Source organism: Nelumbo lutea, chromosome 3 (assembly GCF_056320005.1).
Source record: "Nelumbo lutea isolate HS-2025 chromosome 3, American lotus-T2T, whole genome shotgun sequence".
Lineage (NCBI taxonomy): Eukaryota > Viridiplantae > Streptophyta > Magnoliopsida > Proteales > Nelumbonaceae > Nelumbo > Nelumbo lutea.
Window position 1 is genome coordinate 21660519 of NC_142686.1, and position 11895 is coordinate 21672413.

Consider the following 11895-nt stretch of genomic DNA (forward strand, 5'->3'; position numbering starts at 1 on the left):
TTTTCTCTCCCTAACTATTACGAGCCTCACCCTACTCACGTGACATTGAGTTTTATAACCGTCAGATTGGTATCAATTAGGATATATAATTGCTGTGAAAGAGAAAGTTCAAGGAGTATGATGTTATGTTAAATTTTAAGGATGAGATGAGATATTCTGGCTGGGGGTGGGGCCAATTGAAGGATCAGGGAACCACGTGGGTGTTGCTGAGAGATTAAGGACCCACAAAGGAATTGGATCAAAGTATAACCTTTATTTATGTGACGGCGAAAGTACAGATAAGTTGGTAATTAGGTTCGGGCCAGGCCTTGCTCGGGCCCGAACTCCGATTTAAGGTACTAAGCCCAACTTGGGCTCAACTTGACCCTAACCTAATATGACCCATCCAAATAAAGGAATGGAAAAGTTGAACCCACGTGTGACCCGCCCCACCAACTCAACCAAGGTTATGCATATCTATATTCATATGTCCATACTATTATGAAAATTGTGAATGATAGTATGAGATTTTGAAGTCCTGAACAACCAATTTTTTTCCTCATTTAAACTCCTCTCGTTAAGTTTTGTATTTAATGTATTTATGTCTATTAACATTCATTGTATCTAACTAGAATACCCCTCTTTGTAAATTTGATATTTCTTTAACTGTAAGGGCACAAATTGTAACTACTACATTTCTTCCTATTAAATATTATATTTAAGCATTAACCCTCGTTCTTTCATTGAGTCCCCTATTAAATTTGACAATGAATAATTGTTTTTATTGATAAAAATAAAATACAGTTTTTTTATTTGGTTCATTGAGTTACACAATAAGGAGCAATCCATCCCCCATACCCATTACCCCCCAACCAAATCAATCTCAAGTCTCTATTGGAACAAGTCAGCCAAAAACCATCTTAGCTACCCATGAATTGGTACACAAATTTAAAATCAACCCAAAACGGAGTGTTGTTTTGGTAATTACCCAAAAATGGATTTATTTTTCTGTTTGGTGGTGAATCAACAATTCAATATTTTGCATCAAAATGTGTCAACTCTTGATTTCATAATTAAGTAGTAATAAAACAAATAAAAAGATGAATAATACACAAAAGTATAAAACAATGAAAAAAATGTAGCAATTATTTGGGCACATCTCATATTATATATTTGTCATATTAAACAAGAATAAGTGTGACAAATAAGAATAATTTGTATAGACATAAAAAACATAAATATATTATTTACTATCATCATCAATTCATCATCATTAAAATTTGTCACGTGCACACTTACAAGTATTGAATTAAGCATCAGTTGGGTCTGAATTAATTAACTTAAGCTTAACCTTGGCTTGGATTGGACTTGAATTGATTAACTTAGGCTTAACCTCCCAAGATTTGTACCTTCAGGATTGGATATGGATTGGTCTCCAACCCTATACAACCCATCCCAATCTGCACCCTTGAAGGTGATATGCTATGCCCAACCACTCTTATCTACTACCCACATCTTTACCATAGGACATTAGAGATGCACATAGGGATTAGGGAATAGGGATGACAATTTTCCTCATCCTTGATGGGTACTTGACGTTCCGATCCAATGGGTCAACAATGGGTATGGATGGATAGGTATGCAAAATGGATTGGATCATGATCTGATCCAATCTGAGATCTGATCACACTTGGTGGAATTTGGATCACCCATGTTCGGGGTCTTCCGATCATATAATAGGATCCGATAAAAAATTGGATCGGATTCGGATCACCCCTATCCAATATGATAACATCCGATTATGTATATGTTATATTTTTATAAATATATTATTTATATTATGTTTTTATAAATTTGTTGTATTATTTATTTTTATAAAAACATGTATGCATATGGTGAAAATAATTTAAAAATACTTGTACTTTTTTGTTTTTTTCTTTATTTAAATTGATATATTTTATCTTTCTTTTAATAATTTATTAATTTTGAAAGAAAACAAAGTCAGATCAGATCATATACAAAGATCCAACTTACCAATATGATTAATTCAAATCGAGGCCTATCAAAACTGATCGGATATGAATAGTGTTGGATCAAATTCAAATATGATCTGATCCGTTTGCATCTATGGATGGATTTGAGTTGAGTTGAGTCGAATACCTAGTTATTTGAGCTTGACTCACCAAAACAGTTTTAGGCTTGAGCTTGATTCAAGCTAAAGACTTAAACTCAAATTTGGCTCGACTCAAAAGCTTGAAAGTTTGAGGTCAACTCGGCTCGAGCTCAATTGCATGCGAAGCTTTCTATAAAAAATATTTTTTATTTTACATACAAAAAATTAAGACATAAAAAAATATTTATTATCGTACATATAAAAAATAAAATATTATTAATAGATTATAATAAAAATTATTATATGTATGTATGTATGTATGCATGCATGCATTAGGCTCACAAGCCTGGCGAGTTGAGCTTCATTGGGCTCAAATAGAAAATGAACCTATATATTGGGCTCAAGTTTGGCTCGAAGCTCCGTTTAAACTTTTCACAAACTAAACTCAAATAGTTCTTGAAAAGCACAATTTGTTTCCACCCGTAGGAATAGGTCATGCGAATTGCTTTGATGGGGCAAGAATGAGGACGGGGATTAATAGGGATACCTCATTAGGGGTCGAGATTGGGAATGGGAAATGAGGTCCCTGATCCACCTTGACCCCGACTATATATATTAAATATTATATATATGATATTATTTATGTTTAAAAATTTTATTTATTTTAAATAAATTTATTTTTCAAAAAATACTTTTAACTAAAATATCCTAGAAATTTAAGTCCCTGCAAGGATCCCATCGGGGATCGGGGATGGGGGACAATTGGACAACTTTTATTCACTAACGAGATCGGGGTCGGGGCATATGTCCCCGCCCCGTTGCCAATATGTTTCTAATACAGGACAGTGGTGTTGTATGGGTAGGGTGCGGGTACAGTTTGTGGGTAGTATTAAAATTGGAATATCGGTTTGTGGGTGGTAGAGGAGATGGAGAGACGTACAACATCATCTCAATCACGTCCCTAGAATCTCTCCCAACCTCTCTGAACCGTCTCTTCTCTCTCTACTTAAAATCTCTTTCTCTCTCCATCTACCATCCAATGAAAGCGGGCTCTCTCCACTTTTCATCGTCTTCAATCCTTTTCTTACGGAGAAGTTCACCTATTAATCACCAGAAAAGATCAAGGAAAGTTTCATTTCCTCTTCGCGCGAATTATCAACAACAATATTGCAGACACGACGGAGACGTGTAGAGAAGGACGATTGATTAATTCTGCTCTCTCTCTCTCTCTCTTCGTGTATCTGTAATACACTACTACTCCTATCTGTCTTTTTCTTTTTTCTTCACTTTCCTTTCGTTATTTCTTTTGTTTTCTGTCGTATCGATTGTATAGGCATTTTTAGGGTTGACGAGAAGAAAGCTTTGAAGGAGTTGCTTCCCACTATTATTATACGCTTGGTTAAGATGCTAAGGTTTCATGAGAATGACCCGCTTTATATCTATATCAAAATATTGTTTCTTTCTTCTCGCAGGTAACTTGGGCCCAGATTCAACTTAAACCAATTATTCGACAAAACTAGTCATTACATTCTACCAAAGCAAGCCAAGAATTTGCTGTCTTCTGTCTTATATGTCCATGTGTAGGAGGAGGAGGTCGAGGAGAAGCAACAGAAATTTGTTTGTAGGTAATTAGATCAATTAAGAGTATGCTTACCCATTAGTCCCAAAGTCTAGATAGATTAATCTAACTCAACTGCAGTTGCAGAAATGTAATTAGAAACTGTTGTCCATAAATCAGTAAATCAGTTTATGGTTTGATAAATCGAGAGCATCATCATCATCTAAGCCTTGTCCAACTATATGGGGTCGGCTACATGAATCCTGTTTCACCATTGGTGTTCATAGTGGTTTATTTATCCTTCCTTAACATAAATCACAATCGAGATACTTTATATGGTTATTCTGATATACATTAGAAATCACTTTAGTCACAATGATTTTCTCCTTGACAGATTTAAATATTTGATGATCATCTTCAGAAGAGTCTTAGTGTTGGTGAGGAGTTTAAGACTTTGTCCCAACAGGTAAGACTTGAGTCAATGCTTTGCTTTTCTGTTCTTATATTGCATCAATATTCAGAATTCTCTCATTAGCCTTATACTGTCCCTGTGTTTGTTATCTGAATATATTTTCTATAGGCATTGTTATCCTCCCATTTCTTTGTGGTCTATATATGAGATCTTGCAATCAGCTAGAAGGTTATAAGTACTGAACTAATTGGATTTCCCTATAGTAACTACAGGGGTGAACAAATAAGAATATGTAAAACTAATCAAGAAAAATTGGCCTTTTTATTGAATTTTCTCCTATATAGATTTGTACTGTACATGTTTAGCTATCTAACCAAATTTATCATGGTGGTTGTTTTTTGGGTGTGTGTGTGTGTGTTAAGAAGGAATTTCCAATTTCTCATGGTTAACCTAATTAACTTCATTAAAAATTAGTTTGAGTATTTACAGTATAGATTCTCTGATATACTATTTAATTTCCTTATTGAGGATAATTAGGTTTAACATTTATTTAGTTAATGAAACAGTTATCTATTTGAATCAGGGTGTAGAAGAAAAGGAAGCAAGATTTGTCACATTTACATCCCAAGAGGCTCTGCAATTGTTTAATATCTAATAGCTTTCTGTATAAGTTTGGTTTAGAATATTTTGCTTGTATATTGGAATCAAGGGTCCATACAATTTGGAGATTGGAGAAGCCATTAACGTTAATCTGAATCAAACTGCTCCTACAAACTTCACAGCCTTGTTAATTGGTGTGAGCTTCGGAAGGTGTTTCCTTGGCAATAAGAAATCTGATTAGGTAGTTTGTGCCAAGCATCTGGCAATTATTCAACAAGTGTGATGGCAGTAGGTGAGAATGAAGAGGCTGTCGCGCTATCATCAGATAACAAGGTGAAATTTTTATGCAGCTATGGTGGGAAGATATTACCGAGACCAACAGATGGTCAGCTCAAATATGTTGGTGGTGAAACCCGTGTTGTCGCAGTTTCTCGTGACATTAACTTCTCAGGTCTCTCTCTCTCTCTCTCTCTCTCTCTCTCTCTCTCATACAGACATTCGGTCAATTCAGGCACTCTGCGTCTCTGCCTGTTTCAGGTCCATATGAGTCCGCTCTACATGCTCTTATTAATAACCTTTATAATCTCTCTCTCTCCCATTAACTATTACATTTAAGGCAACTTTTCAAATTCAAAATTGTCTATTAATTTTTCTCATTAATTTCTAAATTTATGCATTAACTTCTAATTAGCTCCTTTTTAAGGCAACCATTCAAATTCAAATTAGCATTATTAAGGTAATATTAAAATCTGAATTTGTCTATTTGACTTTTTGACACGTTTTGATATGTCATTTAAGCTTTCTTAGTTAGTAATCAAGGTTTCCAAAGGTGCATTGAGGCTTAACAGCCCAAAAAGAAGAGGTGTAAGCCTGAAGCATAGCAAGTAAACTTCAAAACTTTATAAAAACGATTTACTAAAATTTATAAAAATAAAAGAACAATGATAGAAGATAATAATAGAACATACAAGCATTCATACAATAGAAATCTATAAGGCTCATTTTGGGAAGAGTACAAATACAAATAAATATGTAGAGTGCAAAACCTTGTATTTTGTATGTACTTGTACTGTACATATTTGTAATGTACTCTTCTCAAGCTGAGACTAAGCAACAAATTTTAGGCTTTTAGCATTCAACAAAATAATAACTAATCAACAAGCAACCATAAACCTTTATATTTCAAGTTTCAACATAAAAAAATTTCAAATTGTTCAAATTACCAATCAATACTTTAAAAGAAAATCACTTGAAAGTGTAGAATAATTAGAAAAAAATTCCCATTTGATCTGATCAAGAATGAAAGAGAGAATGATGAATGTTCCTTTTGGTCCTTGTTGCATTTAGCTCTTAAAAAACCCTAAGAGAATGATGAATGTTCCTTTTGATTCTTAGCTTTAAATTTTCTCTATGTTTATGATTAATGTTAGCACAAATTGTGTTATTTTTATTGAGAAATCATTAAATTATATATATATATATATATATATATATTTTGTGTAAATAATTTATTTAAAGTCATCTAAAACGTATATTTATTGCTATTAATATAATTTTTAGGATTTATTTTAGTTTCCTTGATATCCATGTGTGTCTTATTTTTTCCACCATATACATACGTATCCAAAGCGTATCTGATACATCTTTTAAAACTGTCTTTCTAATACTCACTACATTTCTAATACTTTGAACCTTACACAGACGGAGCAAGTGCAGTTTAAGGAGCTTCTTCTAGGATATCTGAAATCGTATTATTTTAAAATCTCAGAAGTAATACTTTTTTTTTTATAAGTTTTTCAATTTCAGGCATTTCAGTAGTTTCAAATTTTGGAAAGATGGCCAAAATTTAAGTCAGCAGCAATTTTTCTATTTTTTTAGACATCTAAATGTAATCCATATTATTCCCATTGAAACCGAAAACTAAGTTATCACCAAACAACCGATTTTTTGTTGTCATTTTAATTTCAGATTATAAATTGATTGATGTGAGTTGGTTATTTGAAAATTTGGTGGCGAATTGCATTGCCAGAGTTGATGAAGAAAATACGAGCAATATACAACGGAGACGTAGTCCTCAAATACCAGTTGATACCTGAAGAAATGGATATCTTAGTGTCTGTAACAAGTGATGAGGACCTCCAACACATGCTCGATGAACACGATCGTCGTGACACAAAGTCGACTGAATGCAGTGGATTACCGAGATTGCGAGCATTCTTGTTTTCCCCCAACCCAGTTGTAGTTGAAAGCCCAGCAGCGACCACTAACAACACCATGGACAACCAAGGACTCGAGCAGCGCTATATTGATGCCATCAATGGAGTTGTACGCAGCACCCCCATCAATACAAAACGAACCTCCGGTAGCATAAGCCATCCCAGCACCAGCTATTCGATTTCATCTAGTGGCTCATCCCCTAAATCAGTAGCCCCAGAGAGCGTTTCCACCGACCATAATGTATCAATTGAGCACTCGAGTGATCAACATCTTGGTCAAAGGCGTTTTATGCAGAGGGTCCATAGTTCACCCAACCTGTCCAGTCTTGCCAATGCCAACACTAGCTACCCTAATCCCAGTCAACAACACCAGAAACAATTCCACCCCTGCTACCCCCCCTCAACCTCAAGATTACCAACCCCATTTAAGGGTGGTGGTGGTGGACACAGAAGGCTATCAGGCGGCCCAAATGAGCTTGGAAGAAGACAGTTGGGTCCTTGCCAGAGCTGTTATTACAACCCAACAAAGTGGCGTGGGGGATGCGCTGATTGTGGATATGTTGGTGACAGTGGTTTTCACCAGAGTGGGGGCTTTGAAATGGCAGGTGGATTTCCTCCCTATCCCATTAGGTCCAAACCATGGGATTAGGGCAAGACCAATTCGGTTGGTCTGATTGGATAAGAGTAATAGGTATTTAAGTGTTTTCCCTTGTTTCGTTTTCTGGGCGGTGTTCATATAGCTTGTCCATTGAAAAGGTTTAGAAGATTCATCATTAATATCAGTAACTTTTTTTTCTCGTTTGTTTAATTATGAATTTGAAGATGTCACTCTCACAAGGTGGTGTAGGTTTGGAGAATTTTGGCAACCATTTGTAAATTTTTTACACTATAACTATGCACTGTAAAGATGTATCGGCCAATATGTATTATATCATTGATCCACCCATTTTAGAGTTTGACCTGTTTCAAAGGATAGACATACCTTATACTGACCCCCCTGTATAGATTTGATTTTGACAAAAAAGTAAAAAGGACATAAATACAGATATAGAAGAATATGCCCCATCCGGAGTATTTGTCTGTATAGACATGACCTGTTCATAGGCCAGGCTTTGGCCCAACTTTACAGTTTACACGGCTTAGCCTTCAGGCTGGGCCCATTAGAATTTTGGCAAAACCCAAGCCCGAGCCAGGCCCATCAACAGAACCTTGGTCGTGCCTCTCTATTTGTTCTGTCCTGAATATTTGGTCATCTGGAATTGTATGCATGACTAGGCAGGGGAGATCAGTAAATGATTTGAACTGCGATCCTACTAGCTATATGTTCAATTGCATGAGTCTAGTTACTGTATATTCAAATTTTAATGCATATAACAAATCACAGAAGTGAAGGTTAAAATCACCATCACCATCACCACCACCACCACAAACAGCCAAAATAGAAACAGAAGATAGATTTTTTATCCTGAAAGAGGCCACGATCAGATGAAACTGGGGCAGACGGGACCCTTAGAAAGACCAAGACGAACTTCCATTCCATGATGCATGTCTGCTGGCCGGAAAGTTTCTGAGTCACGTGGATCTGGAAGTGGCAGCAAAGAGAATATTAAAACAGATATGTAATGGGCAACATCCACCCGGTTTTGTACTTTGCACACATTTTTCTTGCATTTTCTAATGGTCTTGAAATACTTTTTAAAAGAAAACTTTTGGAACTTTCATAAGTCAACAGTACATTTGTTTTAGGAATTTCTTGGAAATCTAGTAAAATTTTCTTTTATTTGCATCCATTTTCTGGACAACCAAACAAATATGTACGCCAGGAACCAAACATAGAAAAATGTTAAAAAGAAACTCACAAGGAAATCTGCAGTCACTTTTTGAGAACACCTAAGCCATGCAAACCTCATAAAAACTAACCATCCTAAGAATTTTGCCTGATAGATATTCCTCAGTCTTTTTTAGTCAGCAATATTCTTCGTAGATTTTAATCCTTTACATTTTAGGATATTGTTTACAGAAAGCTTCTGGAACAGTGTTCAAAAAACAGAAAACTGGCTTTTTGCACCTAAGACATGAACCTTTTTAAAACAGCATGCATTTTTTCTTCAAAAATTATAAAAAACCATAAAATTAAAAATAATATTAATACAAGATGCAAGATTAAATTTTGAAAGAAATTAAACATTTTAAAAAGCTCATTGGATCAAATTAAAATAGTCAAACATAACATATAAAAATATTCAAGCACTCAACAATTCAAGAATCACAAATTTTCAATTTGTTTATTTCTCTCTCAATTGCATTCCTATATATACGAGATCAGACATCCACCTCTATACCAAGCTCCTTGAGACAAGCCTAGACAAATTCATGTGAAGATCTTAAAGTGTATAATGAGATTGGTTTTATGATTTTAATGGCAAATCATTATATTTTAGGATTTTCCATCAAATGGTTTGATGGAAAATGTCTTCTATTAAGAAGAATGAGAGAACAATACTAACAAAAGGAGGGCTACTTCAGTGAGGATGAGCAAGCAAGGAACATGCTTGGGCTCAAGCTTTAGGTGCAAGGCACACCTGGTGTGCACCTTTTCAGAGGAGCTTTGCCTGGGCCTAGGCAAGTGAGCCTACATATGCCTGAGATGCACCTCTTAAATCGATTTTCTGGAGAGTTCTAATATAATATGTTAAGTAGATTTCTAGCTATTTCATTATCAGGAGAATATTGTGCTAATATACTGATTAAGGATTCCTGTGCTGGGGGGGGGGGGAGGTTGCATTATTACCGTTTAGATAATCTTCAAAACCAAAGTCATCCAAGCTTCCAGTAATAGCCTCCAAACCTAGCATTGAAGATGGCAATGCACCTGGAGGCCTCTGGAATCTGCAATGGAAACAAACAAAAAGGATTAAACATGATTAGACCAAGTTAATAGTAGCATTGGATTCGTTTTCTAACCAAACAAGGAAGCATGCCTTATATTACATCACATCCTTACTTTTCATATTATGAATGGAAAACCAAGTTGTCATATACAATAATGACATCACATGGAACAATTCAAGTTCTACAGTTACATATATTCTTCTGTTACCAAAAGAAAAAGCTAGGTATGTTTGATAAAGGCAAGACTCCTTCCAGGAATTTGTTAAATGCTTTGTGAAGAATTTCAGTCCCACAATTCCAAAATAGAACAGCAAAGGCATTGGATTCATTTTCCAAGGATGTTCTCTTTTTTCTTCAATTTCAAAAACAGAAAGAACAGAAAATGCAAAAACTTCATTTTCGAAATGAAGTCTCTTCATTTTCTGGATTCTAAATACTCAAAAGAAGAGAAAAAGCATCCAGTTCATTTTCAGTTCAGTCTATAAGTCTCCTACTTTTTCTGTTTATTTCAACACTGTTAACTTGTCATACACTATTGGTCCCAACTCCCAAGCCCGCATAAAGGAGGTCTCTGTCAGATTGGGATCAGGCATAAAAGCCTTCAGCTAATCCAATATGAAAACTAATTCTGAATTGTTTTGTGCTATGTTAGGGCATTTTATGTATGATGCTGCATTCCATGGACACTTAGGTGCGGTTATAAATGAAAAAGGGTTCACCATTAGGGAATTCTTCATAAACGTGCTGCAACATTGTTCTGTTGCAATGATAGATGAGTGAAGTTTTTAGATGTTTCACAAAAATAGCAATCTCCTTATTGATGCCCTTTCTACTGGAAGTCTGGAACAATTTGGTTGAGAAAGAAGATAACCGCCCATTTTAAAGGAACAACCTTGAACTGTATATCTTTATACTCGTATAAGTTACTCTAGCAGACAATCAAGTTTCAACATGTAATCTCCCAATAAACTTTGATGGAATGCCTACTTCCTCTGCCTTTACTTACCTATCTTATTAATGGTTATTACTCACCTTCAGAAATATTATGCAACACCTTAACCTTGAAAAATCAATTTGAATGCATCTCTCTTATGGCCCCTGAGCATCGTTCTCTTCACATTTAATATTCAAGCCTGCAAATATCCCCTAACTCTTCCCCGAGTTATGAATACCGAATGATCTTTTCAATTTCAATGATCGGAAGATTAAACTAAAAGCAACATAGATAAACAACCTAAATCTCCAATAATCTTGATTTCTCCCAATGTGGCTGAAACTAAATAGTTCGACCAACTATCGACATCCCTAGGGATGAAATAAAAAGAAGATTATTTCACAGAACTAAACAAACCAACTATAACAAGCATACCGGTAAAAACATTTCATCAAGCATTCGAATCACGAAACCCTCAGAACATGAATTGATAGAAAAAGCAATATCCTTCTGCGCCTTCTTTTCGCAAAAATTTGCTGTAAGTCCATACCTGGAAAGAATTTGTTTGTCCAGATCCATCTTCAGAGTAAAAGCTGACCCGTAAGTGTTTGCCAGGATTTTTCGTTTCATCTCCGATTGGGTATTCATCGTCTGATCAATAAATCGAATAAAAAAAACAAAAAAAAAGTTAGAGAAGGAAAAAAAAACCCATGAGTAGAGGAACAGAGAAAAAAATCGCCAGGAAGAAATGTTAAAGAGAAGAGAAAGTAATATCAGATTTTACCGATTCCAGGGCGGATTGGAGAGGATGAGCGCCAACAATCTCACTCTTAACACCTTGTAATCCGAAACGAAGAGCATCGTTTTGGACTCCTCCAATTTCGTGAGCAATCGTCTTCGAGCCTTCCATTTTTTCTCTTTCTTCTTCTTCTTCGCAGAAGAAAAGATTTTTTCTGAGCACCAAGTGCAAAAACTTTATGCCCAAGCTATCAAGCCAAAAACAACACAATAGCTCGATTCGAGACGGAGAGTTATTATATGGTGTACATAATTACATTTTTACCCCTGTCTTGACGGGTTCCAATTTTAATTGGGCCTACGTCAGCCCCAAATTCACTCTATTATGGGCTTAATAATGACACTGATCCAACCCGGGGGACCGGGGGAGATTGCTTGATCATGTGGCGGAAT

General features: G+C 35.5%; 2 protein-coding genes across 2 annotated transcripts; one reads left to right on the forward strand and one right to left on the reverse strand.

The window, feature by feature from the left end:
• Nucleotides 1-3011: 3011 nt before the first annotated feature.
• Nucleotides 3012-7822, forward strand: LOC148863514 (uncharacterized). Its single transcript, XM_088979009.1, has 5 exons — nt 3012-3335; nt 3565-3717; nt 4045-4116; nt 4646-5113; nt 6692-7822. The coding sequence occupies exons 4-5, from the start codon at nt 4945-4947 to the stop codon at nt 7525-7527; spliced, it is 1005 nt and encodes a 334-aa protein (XP_088835135.1). The 5' UTR covers nt 3012-3335; nt 3565-3717; nt 4045-4116; nt 4646-4944; the 3' UTR covers nt 7528-7822.
• Nucleotides 7823-8171: 349 nt separating this feature from the next.
• On the reverse strand, nt 8172-11807 carry LOC148863515 (cyclin-B1-2-like). Its single transcript, XM_088979010.1, has 4 exons — nt 11489-11807; nt 11255-11355; nt 9670-9767; nt 8172-8460 (listed from the first exon to the last, which is right to left on the reverse strand). The coding sequence occupies exons 1-4, from the start codon at nt 11612-11614 to the stop codon at nt 8360-8362; spliced, it is 426 nt and encodes a 141-aa protein (XP_088835136.1). The 5' UTR covers nt 11615-11807; the 3' UTR covers nt 8172-8359.
• Between the last annotated feature and the right edge of the window lie 88 nt (nt 11808-11895).